The 12938-nt window shown below is 43.1% G+C and overlaps 1 protein-coding gene across 4 annotated transcripts in view; it reads right to left on the bottom strand.

Annotated features, from left to right (window-relative positions):
* The window catches only part of USP40 (ubiquitin specific peptidase 40), an 80839-nt gene that overhangs the window by 33255 nt on the left and 34646 nt on the right, over positions 1 to 12938 (bottom strand). For all 4 annotated transcript variants that reach the window (XM_089693167.1, XM_089693169.1, XM_089693168.1 and 1 more), the window contains exons 10-12: positions 8329 to 8439; positions 7318 to 7591; positions 3775 to 3856 (exon numbers count right to left, since the gene is read on the bottom strand). In XM_089693167.1, the coding sequence (XP_089549293.1) occupies positions 3775 to 3856; positions 7318 to 7591; positions 8329 to 8439 (467 nt within the window). The remainder of the gene's footprint in view (positions 1 to 3774; positions 3857 to 7317; positions 7592 to 8328; positions 8440 to 12938) is intronic.

Raw genomic sequence — 12938 nt, 5'->3', positions numbered from 1 at the left:
AAATCTGTCTGCAATCATTTACTCCAACGTTTGGGTCCTTTTCTATACATTTCAAATAGTGTAAGTTTTAGTAACTGTGAAATGAACATCCAGATTCAAAAGGTTGTTAATGTGTATACCGATGTATAATTTTTAAAGAAGTTTCAGTAAGAATTTTCATTAAAAAAATGGAAATGCATATTTTAAAAGTGAAAGTATATTTAAAACTTTTTTCCATTTAGGATAGAATAGTTTAAGCCTTGTCACTATTTTTTTGTCATTTGTGTTCTATTGAAAAGTTTTTCCTTCACTTCATGACCTGTGGACACAACAAGGTACCCCTGACTTCACAGAGACATAACGCTCAGGGTGCAGTTTGTGGAGTGATGTCATTAGATCAGAAACAGGAGGTGGGCTGAGCCGGAATCTAAATGTGATACAGTGTTGCTTACATTGCTGCACTGATTTTGTAAGTGCTTTTCTGTGTGTATGTGGATTCAAAGTTTTTAAGACTATGGTCTTGTCTTGTGTATTTGCCTTCACAGCAAACATGTGAAATCATGCTCCACCTCTGTGAGAATTACACCCTCACCTTGTTACCTGGACCCATTGTGGTGATCATGCTGTAGTGACCAGCATGTGTATGTGCACTGGTACATGTCAGTGTAAAATGTTTTCCTTAAAATCACATTGGTTATTTGAAATAATATACTATGCCCCCTCTTTATTTGTTCTGAGCATATTCCAGCTAAAGGTCGAATCAGTGGATAGAGGGAGGCATCCAGCCTCTTAAAGGGAACACATACATTGCTGAACTGGTGGATTTTAACATCATATCTGTGGAAGGGACTTCAAGACTATCTTCTTCCCCAAAAATAATTGGCTATGCGTAGACCTGTATTTTTACAGGGGTTTAAAAATAAAAGAAAAGGAAACTACATGATTTGTAGGTGTGAAATTGACGACATATGGGGACGCAGTTGAGCAGATGATGGCCAAAGATGGCCACACATTGAAACAGCTCCTCACCGCCCGGGCGCACCAGACCACTTACTCACCTGCTGATCCTCAGCCTGACATCCTGCGCACCTCCCTCGACCACCTGAGAGCCCGGCAGACTGGCCTGGAACACCCGGCGGGCGCAGATTGTGGGGTCCCAGATCTCAATCAGAGGCACCACTCTGCACTCGGAAGAAGATGGCAGCGGTGGCTGCCTTGAAGCATGTGTGGGTACCTGCTACCCACCGCCATACCACCGGCCTGCCTATACTCTCTGCCTGCCCCACAGCCGAGCACCGGACAGTTCCGCCATACAAGCAGCCGGTCTACCCATGTGGTCTCAGGTCTCAGCCTGTTCCGCTGCTCCCCTGGCTCCTCGGGCCTTCACAAGCTTACAGGCTTGTACACAGACCGCCACAGCTGGCGGCCACACTGCTTCCTCATGGAGGGAACTGAAGACACCCCTGCTGGAACCTAGACACTGCAGCTACCTACCGCCTCACTGATACAGGCTCCCTGCAAAGGTGGGTAAGGACGTGTGTTCCGTCTCTACAGGGGCACCCCTACACCAAAGGCCGGCAGCATTTCACTCGTCTCTCCTTACTTGCCACAGAAAATTTCTTTCATCTGGTCTGCAGGGGCTCGCTGAACCCATGGACCCTAGTCCATTCAGCAAATCCAAAGCCCTGATTCCACCCTGCTGGACCCTAGCACTAACTTTATCTCCAGCGTTTCTTCTAATATCATACGATTTGCTGTCTCCTGTTCTGTATTGCAAGTCCTGACACCCCTCTGAGTTTCTCCTGTTAATGACCACAACTGCCCTTTACCGGGTGCCCCTGGTTACCTCTGGGACCATGGGGAAAAACCCAGGCCAAATCAACTAAATCCACGTCGGGCCCATCTAAGACTTCAACCACCTCTGCTAAAAGGCCTCTCTACACAGACCTCACTTGAACATCCACTTTCGTCCCAAGAGCTTGTATCCCAACTGAATGACTCTTCCAATGAGAGTCTCACTGCTGCACAAACCGCAGATCCCACTGTGGTAACAGTTTGAGATTTAGCTCTCCTTGAAAACTTTAAACTCCTCCAAAAGGAACTAAATACTGCAATGAAACAATTCACTACTAAGATCACTCGTGAAATAAGGGACATAGGATCTCATATCAATGACCTTGAACACAAAATGGATGATGCAATCCTGGTGATCGACAATCACAAACAAGATATTGAGACTATTAAACTGGACCTTGCTTCCGCCCTTCAGAAACTTGAGGACCTGAAGAACCGTAGCAGGAGGGGCAACTTTAGGATTACAGGCCTACCTGACTTCATAGAAGACTTAAACGCCACAGTTACCGTCTTATAACAGGAACTCATTCCCAGCACTCCAATTGAAAAACTGGAACTTCGACCGGATCCATAGGGCCCTAGGCTCCAAAAGACCAGACAGTCCCCCACGCGACACCATAATCAAACCCACAAGGAGTCAGTCAAGCAAGCAGCCTGGTCCAAAAATGAGTTCACTTTTCAATCCCACAATTATCAAATATTCTCTGATCTGGCTCCACAAATGCTCTTGAGACGCAAAGAGTTGAAACCCTTTGTGCAGACGCCACAAAACCACCGTATAAAATAATCTCTGGAACATTCCATTTAAACTAACAAGGCCTTCCTTTAAAGGCCATCCCTACACTTTCACCAGAAGAGGCTCAGGAAGTTCTTACAAAGCTACAGCTCATGCTTCCAACATCCACTGGCTCACAGGCATCCCAATCATCCTCCTGCAAGTCTCCTTGCCTTACTCCACTTTGGGAACCTCTTCCTTGAAGACGACGTCCTGCACATAGGCCTGGTCGACCTCTGGACCTGAAGTTCCAGACGAAGACTGAACTTCTACCGTCACCCCACTTTTCCATTGCTCTGCTGGTTCCTAGGCTAGTCCACTACTTTCAGAATCCACAAACTTACCACTGAAGGGCTCTTAGATGGCCCAGTAGACCTGAATTTATTAAACTCAATGCAAGTTTATAACTATGGTCTTGGTCTCCCGCCCCGCAACCTAAGAGTTCTGTACTATGCCCCCCCCCATTTTTTCTCTCTCTCCCATTGGTATCATTCATATTTGCTCACAAGCATGCCTACAAATGGGTCTTGATACTCGTGTTTCTCTCCTTCACTCTTTTTTTTTTTTTTTTTTTTCTTCTTCTCCCTCCCTCCCTCTCTCTCTTTTCCTATGGTCAGGAAATGGTATTGCTACTTTTATCTAATGTGTTTTGGGATCATATACTACAAAGTGTGCCGGGTTGGCCTCGGTGACCCCCTTTTATGGCAGTGCATATGATCACCGCCACCGATTGCTTAAATCCCTGCAGTGGAGCCTTCTTCTCATTCTCTTACTGAATTTCCTCTTGTTTTCTTATTTTTTCTGGACATCAAACAGTCTGCATCTACAATATTCAGGGCAGAGTTGGACCATTACTGAGTCTTCATGCTACCTCACCTGCTACCCACCATGATGGCTACCTCCAAGGAATTGTTTATTTTTATGAACTGGTTCAATATTTCAAGCAGTACAACATCAATATTTATTTTCATTTAGGGTAGTCACAATATATTCATGAAATACCAATTCTGATACATGTAATATGATTTATGATCTTGTAGGGTGTGGATGGATACTGAATTGTAAGTGAGGAAACTGAAGTTAACCTTTAGAAAGAAAGGAAGTTTGAAGAGATCATTAAATTGATATTGTTCGAAAGGTTATATGCAAGTAAGAAGCAAACTTACCTCTTCAGCTGAAGCTCCTCATTTATTTTGTTCATCTGGTGTATCAGGTAGTCAGGGACTCCAAACTGTGCATTGACTTTAGCTGACAATAAAAGTTTACAAAAGAGGTTACACTTAAAGTATAACTAAAGGCAAAAAACTTCCCTTTTAGCTTTGCATAGAGTGGAGAGGGATTAGAATGAACGTGAAAGAAAATCTCAAAATATGCGTTGGCACTAGAACAGGAATAACAGAATAAAACGGGGAAATCTTCCAATGGGCACACTAGTGCTGGTGAACTGGGTGACATCCCAGGATTCCCTCACGTTATAGGGCTTTCCTCTCACTTCCTGTTTTGGCTCTGGGGCAGAAAGTAAAGAGAAATATCCCCGATGGAACATAGATGTCAAAGGAAAAAAAAAACAAAAAAAAAACCAGATTTTAAACCGTCCATTACTCTAGCCAAAATATATATTAAAAAAATAAATTAAAAATTGCCTTAGCACTCGTTCACACCATGGTGTAGAGACGTCAGTTTTTCTGCAAGTGTTCTGCAAGGGCACAACAAAATCAGTTGTTCTCTATGTGCTCTGTTCACACCACAACACTAGTATCGTGTGCAGATTTTTTTCTGCGCAGGAATCTGCAACATGCATAAAACTCACTGAAGCATGCATGAAAACCTGATGTCTCTGCAAGTGAAATCTGCACGTCAGTTTCTATCAGTTTTTCTGAATGTATGGTGTGATCGAGGCCTTAAGTTCAATTTTAACTTCTTCATGATGAGGGTAAAACAAATCAGGCTGCAAAGCACCTGTACGCACAAAAAAAAAAAAAAAGTGCCTTTTACATCTTATTACAGTACCACACACAGGACATCATATGTTGTGCTGCGCTGCAGTGCACGTGCGTTTTGAGAGGTGTGTTGGAATGCTATTAAAAATGAATGACATTGAAGCATGTCAATGTGCGTTACCACAACACATAAGTGATGTGAATGGGCGCTAACACTTTCAGAGACCTGAAGCAAGCAGTCAATTAAAAACTTATTAATCTGTCAACATTTTACATATTAGTTCGTGCCTCAGAAACTACTGAAGCCAATGGATTAGCATCAGAACAAGGCAGTCAGAAATTTCATAATGACAGTGACAGTCACTCAGTACAAGTCTCCTTTATTGCAGGGTATTCATGGATTTTAAAAGGGCATGGTCACGAGAGATTATTGGTGGTTGCCATCACTAGTTCTAACAACTCTGACATTTATTTACAGCATGCTTGCTTGAGAACTGTGACTGCAACATACTGAAGTCAGCCACCATTATTTAAAGCAAATAGTTTTTTTAAATAACGAACATGTCATACTTACCTGCTCTGTGCAGTGGTTTTGCACAGAGCAGCACTTACCCTTCTTTTCTTGGGTCCCCTGCCAGCACTCCTACCCCCCCCCCTTCTGAGTGCCTCAAGAGCAAGCAGTTTGCTATGGGGGCACCCAAGCGGGCTCACTTCTGTGACCTTGCTCTGCATGTCCACTCACACACAGAGCTGTGGCTCAGCCCTGTCCCCTCCCTCTCCTGCTTCGCTCATTGGCTGTGATTGACAGCAGCTGCTGTCCTGGCCAATGAGGAGGGAGAGCCCCTGGAGAGCTGAAGCTCTCATGCACATCGCTGGATGGGGCTTAGGTAAGTATTGGAGGGGCTGCTGCACAGAGAAGGTTTTTTACCTTTATGCATAGAATAAGCCTTTAAAACCACTTTAGGCATCTAGATTTGCAAAAGTAGGCCTGCAATAGCAGTCCCAATACTCCTCTCATCACATTAAAAGTACACCATTCCTTTGTTTTAACTGTTAATTGTTTAAATGTCAGTAAGTGTAGTGCAGCTGGACCTTTTGTTAACTTTATGAGCACCCTGATGTAATGGGAGCTCCAATATGCAAATCCTGATTTTTGCCTTTTCTGTTTATTGAAAATATCATGCATAAACAAGATTGTCAACAGTACAAAAGGTATACAGTGCTAGACGGATATGTTTACAGCATGACAATAAAACCAAACATACAAACCCACCTCCATCTCTTGTGCCTCATTAATACAGGGAAAAACCAATGATTATCATGTCTCATAAAAGTGAGTGTTGATTTACATCAGGCATCCCAAATTGTTGTTGTTTAGGTGGGCAGTATCTGTTATCATATACGTTTAATCATAATGGGATTGTTTAATTAGGTGCTGCTATCCACTGGGCTAAGGTAGGAGCTTTGGACTAAATCCACTTAAGGGCCATAATTTGGCATGCAATAAACAATGTTTCTTGCCTAAAAAGTGTGATGTTGGCTTGCTGTCCCCGCCAGTAAATGTGATTAGATTATACAAAGGAAAAAGTGAATATACTATATTAGATTCTTACACTATATTGCCAAAGGTATTGGGACACCCCTCCAAATCACTGGATTCAGGTGTTTCAATCACCTGTATGGCCATAGGTGTATAACATCAAGCACCTAGGCATGCAGGCTGCTTCTACAAACATTATGTGAAAGAATGGGTACCTCTCAGGAGCTCAGTGAATTCAAACATGGTACCATGACCAGTGCAATAAGTCCATCCATGAAATTACCTTGCTACTGTAATAAAGTGGAAGCAACTGGGAACAACAGAAACTCAGCCACCAAGTGGTAGGCCACGTAAAATGACACAGCGTGGTCAGCGCATGCTGAAGTGCACAGAAGTCGCCAACTGTCTGCAGTGTCAATAGCTAAAAGACCTCCAAACTTCATCTGGTCTTCAGATTAGCACTATAGTGCGTAGAGACCTTCGTACCCGTGGAATGGGTTTCCATGGTTGAGCAGCTGCATCCGAGCCTTACATCACCAAGTGCAATGCAAAGCATCAGATGCAGTGGTGTAAAGCACACTGCCACTGGACTCTAGAGCACTGGAGACGTGTTCTCTGGAGTGACAAATCGCGCTTCTCTTTCTGGCAATCCGATGGATGTGTCTGGGTTTAGCGGTTGCCAGAAGAACGGTACTTGCCTGAATGCATTGTGTTGGGCTTGGCCCCTTCGTTCCAGTGAAGGGAACTCTTAAGGCGTCAGCATACCAAGACATTTTGGACAATTTCATGCTCCCAACTTTGTGGGAACAGTTTGGGGATGGCCCCCTCCTGTTCCAACATGACTGCCTACCAGTGCAAAAAGCAAGGTCCATAAAGACATAGATGAGCGAGTTTGGGGTGGAGAAACTTGACTGGCCTGCACTCAGTCCTGACCTCAACCCAATGGAATACCTTTGGGATGAATTCGAGCGGAGACTGCAAGCCAGGCCTTCTTGTCCACCATCAGTACCTGACCTCACAAATGCAGTTCTGGAAGAATGGTTAAACATTCCCATAGACACACTCCTAAACCTTGTGGACACCCTTCCCAGAAGAATTGAAGCGGTTACAGCTGCAAAGGCTGGGCCAACTTAATATTGACCCCTAAAACTGGGATGCCATTAAAGTTCATGTGCTTGTAAAGCCAGGCGTCCCAATACTTTTGGCAATATAGTGTATAACAGACTTACCTTCGTTAGGTCTCTTTAGTTGGCTTTTACGGTAGAACAGCATGTATGCACTCTCTTTTCCCTGGAACTGTTTCTCAATTTCCCGTTCCTGGATACACTGAACTGCGGAGTCATTGAAATCAAACCAGTGACTAGCACCTTTCTGTGGGGCTTGGATTTTTCCTGAACTGCTTGGCTTACAGCACTGAGGATCAGTGGCATTTTCTGTATGAGCTAACCCCACCAAAGATCCATCAGAGCTTAACTGAAAGACAGAGGGATGATTCTGCAGGAACTGTAATAAAAATAACATAGCAATTAGGAAAGACTTTTGAATGGCATATTTTAGTTGTAGTAGCAATAAATATATGAACCTTGATATTTCTAATGCATACTATTAAACATTACTTTTCATGGCATCGACATACAAAGATGCAATGTGTATAATTTAGTTCTGCGCTCAAACCACTTAGTGAATTCCCAATTCAATATATAAAAACACCAGAAAATGAAAAAAGTTTATATATTGCAATCACAATACATCAATGTGTAAGTACCAAAACAAACAGATAACTTTGGACTTTTCACACATTGTACAAGCTTTTGATCTTGCACTATTTAGATATTATAGTGCATTGTTAATTTCATCTTTTGATTTACGGAGTTTAAAAACATCTTTCTGTGCTCAATTTAGTACTTATACAAGCTTATGAAGGTTCAGGCCTGCCCTCACACTACTAAAGAATTTATATCAGAATTGCGTCTCTTTTGCTGGTTTTACAATAAATTCATGTACTGTCAACAGCTTTTTCACTGGAACAGGTAGCGAGGAAGAATCTCCTTAACAGGGCCATATATGAAAATACAAAAGACACAACAGAGGGCCTAGTCCTAGTCTTCTTCTTTCTAAACCTACAAAAAAAAAACTAAAGTGTTGCCTGGAGTTCCACTTTAAGATGTACAAACCTCCCAGTTAATTTTTTTTTATTCAGCAATATTTCACGTGTTGTTACTCTTAGATTTGTTCCGTACCTTGCGGAGGGCTCCATGTTTTTTCCTATAGACCTTATTCCAAGAGGATCCTGTGTGCTCCAGCAGTTTCTGGCTCAGCTGATCCAGTGGAAGCATTTTATCTGCTCCAGCCTTTAAAATTAGAATATTAGTTAATACAGGTAAATGGCTGTATTGTGAGGTGAAAGTCATACAATTATAATAATTAAGCAGAAACTACATCTGTATGAAAAAAAATCTGATAATTCATACAGTAGACAGATCTACACCCCTTTTACATGAAGTGTTTGTTTGATATGGGCTTTCCAGCAGCTGAAAAAGTATTTCATTTTGCAAAATAGATATCTACCCAGATACTATAAAGTACACTATTAGAACCTTCAGGGCCCCAGTGCAAAAAAATGTAGGGCCCCCCAACCCCCCCCAGCATGAGCCTTTCCCACTGATCACAGGACCCTATACTCCCCTCGCTGGGCCCTTTATTATGGTGGCAGAACGCCAGGGTCCTGACGCAGGTGCGAACTTTGCAACCCTGGTGATTCTGCCAGTGGCGTCAGTAGGACTGTGAATAATGTCAGTCAGTAATGCAGTGGACGGGGTCAGTAGTTTTTAATTTTTAATTTAGGTTTTTACTATTTTTTTTTTAAATATTTATCTTTTTTTTCTTTTTATACAAATGTTTTAGGAGCCCTGTTGGGGGGCTTTGGTGAGACATCAGGGTCTAAAGAGACCTCTGATGTTTCACCTTTCAGACAGAGAAAGGAGATCGAAGACACAGTCCTCAATCTCTAACTCAGCTGCACAGAATGAATGTGCAGGAATAGATCTGTACAGATCTTCATACTCATTCACGGTACTGATCACTCACGGTGTTCATTCAGAAAAGGAAGTGGCTGGTAAGTGACATTTACCTACCCCCTCCCCCACTCTCCATCCTGAAAGCATTGCCCACAGCACCCAGCAAGAGAGAGAAGGGGGGAAGTCGGTAGGGCCGTAGGGGGGAGGGGGTGCACACAGAGGAAGCAGGAAACAAGTAACCTGTATCATACACGGCCAGTGGAAGGATTTGTGTCCACACAGGTAAAAGGTGCATTTTGCCGCTCCTCCCACCACCACCATGCTCCCGCCAAACCCATCACACACAGTAACACACCTCCTGTATTAGAGTGCCCCAGCTCAGGATGAGGGAGCAAAGGGGGCATCTTCAGTCTTGGGGGAAGGGAGTGTTAAATGCAGTAGCAGATTTCAACACACTAACAAACTGAAGCCAAACTCCAGCTAACAATTTGTAATCAGTTACAGCAGTTTTTGTTTCCTTTTCGGATGAAGGTTTTATGTAAATAAAAGCTGATCATTGTAAGTACTTGTCAGTGCGAGATGGTTTGACATACGCCTCTTAACTGCTACATCTGCAGGAGAACCTGTTCTGTTGAAAAACAACAGATATACTGCCTGGATCACCAGATAAAAATAAAAGAAAGTCTAAAAAACGAATGCAGCCATCAATTTTCAGAAGGGTACCTGGGCAGTGTCAGGGGGGTGCACTGTGACAGGAGAGGGGGGCACTGTGACAGGAGAGGCAGTGTAACAGAAAAGGGGGGCATTGCGACAAGAGGTGGGCAGTGTGACAGGAAAGGGGGGCACTGCGACATGAGGTGGGCATTGTGACAGGAGAAAGGACAGTAAGACAGAAGAGGGGGGCAGTGGGACAGAAGAGGGGGGCAGTGGGACAGGAAGGGGCAGTGTGACAGGAGGGGGGAAGTGTGACCGGATAGGGGCAGTAGGACAGGAGGGGGTCAGTAGGACAGTGGGCAGTGGGCCAGGCTGAATCACTTAGCACCAGGCTGGATAGGAGGGTCAGCAGGGCAGCGTATAGATGTGATCTCCTTCATTTTTCTCGTGGCTCCTGCAGAACTTTCAGCGTCTGCAGAAGGAGATCGCTTCTTCTATATACCGCCTCTCCTATCAAGTGTAGAAAAAGGTGACAGGGGAGCCACACGGGCACCTGCAGCATGGGACCAGGTCGCAGTTGCGACTCATGCTACCTCTATAGTTACTACTGATTGTTCTCATGTTGGAACCCATTAGTTTTTAGAGCTAAATTGCAGATATATTTAAAAACCCCAATTTGTAGTAAGAAAAAAAAACAAAAATATTTTTAATGCACTACAACTTAGATTTGCCCTTATGTCAGCCTCCTATATTTTCCTGCATAGCAGAACTTGCATATGAGAGAAGGAGGTTCAGCAATAGCAGTAAATTAGGATTTTGGGTATTTACCAGTGCTCAAAATATTACAAAGAGGGCTTGCTGACACTAGGAGAGTCAAGTGTGGACATAGTTGTACTGACTCCTGTGTATGTGGTTAGTCATTCACTGTCCTTTCAGCAGCCTGGTGGTGTATCCTGGATGAGGTTCTACTGTTGAACAGCAGTTGAGGTACAGGGCTACAGTGATTGGTATGAGTGTCTTAATCACAGGACTGGAAGAAAATCATGACAAATCTTGCGGTAGGTAAGATACACTATATTTCTACAGGTGTATAAAATTTAAGCACCTAGGCATGCAGACTGCTTCTACAAACATTTGTGAAATAATGAGTTGCTCTCAGAAGCTCAGTGAAATCAAGCGTGGTACTGTGATAGGTTGCCACCTGTGCAATAAGTCCATATGTGAAATTTCCTTGCTACTAAATATTCCACAGTCAGCTGTCAGAGGTATTATAATAAAGTGGAAGCAACTGGGAACAGCAGCAACTTAGCTGCTAAGTGGAAGGCCACGTAAAATGACAGATCGGGGTCAGCGCATGCTGAAGTGCACAGTGTGCAAAAGTTGCTAACTGTCTGCAATGTCAATAGCGAAAGACCTTCAAACTTCGTTTGGCCTTCAGATTAGCACAACAGTTGCATCCAAGCCTTACATCACCAAGTGCAATGCAAAGCGTGAGATACAATGGTATAAAGCATGCCGCCACTGGACTCTAGAGCAGTGAAGACGTGTTCTCCAAAGTGACAAATCACGTTTCTCTGCCTGGCAATCCAATGGACGTGTCTGGGTTTGGCGGTTGCCAGGAGAACGGTACTTGCCTGACTGCACTGTGCCAAATGTAAAGAATGGTGGAGGGGCTGTTTTGGTGTGGGGTTGATTTTCAGGGGTTGGGCTTGGCCCCTTCATTCCAGTGAAGGGAACTCTTAAGGCATCAGCATACCAAGACATTTTTGACAATTTCATGCTCCCAACTTGTGGGAACAGTTTGGGGATGGACCCTTCCTGTTCCAACATAACTGTGCATGACCAGTGCAAAAAGCAAGGTCCATAAAGACATGGATGAGTGAGTTTGGGGTGGAGGAACTTGACTAGCCTGCACAGAGTCCCGACCTCAACCCGAGAGAACACCTTTGGGATGAATTAAGAGCGAAGACTGCGAGCCAGGCCTTCTTGTTCAACTTCAGTGCCTGACCTCACAAATGTGCTTCTGGAAGAATGGTCAAACATTCCCATAGACACACTCCTAAACCTTGTGGACAGCTTTCCCAGAAAAGTTGAAGCTGGTATAACTGCAAAGGGTGGGCCAACTCAATATTGAACCCTATGTGCCAAGACTGGGATGCCATAAAAGTTCATGTGTGTGTAAAGGCAGGCGTCCCAATACTTTTGGCAATATAGTGTAGTTCACATAAAAATATTTCAGTTACATATTTAGCCGTTTGACTACAGATCATCTTTAAAAGGTCCCTCCAAACAGATGAAAAGTCAGGAAGTAGATCAAATTTGCTGCAACACTAAAGCAAGTACAAAAACCTTGTAAAAACTGTAATGTAAATGGTTAGCCTCTCAAAACTAATATTGGTACACCCCGGGGAGGATGAATCACAAACTGACCACTTATACTTCTCATGGACTGTATCAGTGACTTCTTAGCCAATAGAGTTCTCAAATCTGCTCACACTCCTGCAGACATCCTCTTGCCACTCTTTCCATAATGAAAAATAAGTGAAAAATACAGCCACCCTTGCACTAGACAGTTTGGGGGAGCTAGAATGTCAAAAGTAGAAACCTTACACCGGAATTTTTAGGCCCATTTCTACAGGGGTAATTTTTAGAAGCACAATCGTTTAGTTATATCACTAATGATAAATAACTAATTTTAGAGACAGCACTGACAAATGAAATAAGTGGCTCAGTATTATGTAAACTACACAGGTACGAAGAAATGAAGATTAACTGCACATGATCATACAGTGCTTTAATGTTTGATAATTACTGGTACATATGTGCCATACACCAAAGAGATTAATTTTCCCGATTTGTATAGCAATTGTTTGCAATTTTTACCATTCAATCGCAAGCAATTTTATTACCTATGACATATCAGGTATGTGGGTAGTTCAACCTGTTAACCTTTGGTGCTGAGTTTACATCAGAAATCAGTATTTTTTATTCCAATGAAGGTTGATGAAAAATAAAAACAAAAAGGATAATCTGTTTTAGAGAAGAGATTAATATGTTTATTACATTACTTCTTCCATAAGATGCTTCCCTGTACCTTTTCATATTCAAGTGGGTCCAAACTAAAAAAGTAACAATTTGCTACATTATAATGAACATCTAAACATGTTAATTGTGCCTGA

The sequence above is a fragment of the Staurois parvus genome, unplaced genomic scaffold (genome assembly GCF_062004578.1).
Source record: "Staurois parvus isolate SC_StPar_1 unplaced genomic scaffold, SC_StPar_1.0 ptg000616l, whole genome shotgun sequence".
NCBI lineage: Eukaryota > Metazoa > Chordata > Amphibia > Anura > Ranidae > Staurois > Staurois parvus.
This window is presented reverse-complemented; position numbering and strand designations above follow the sequence as displayed.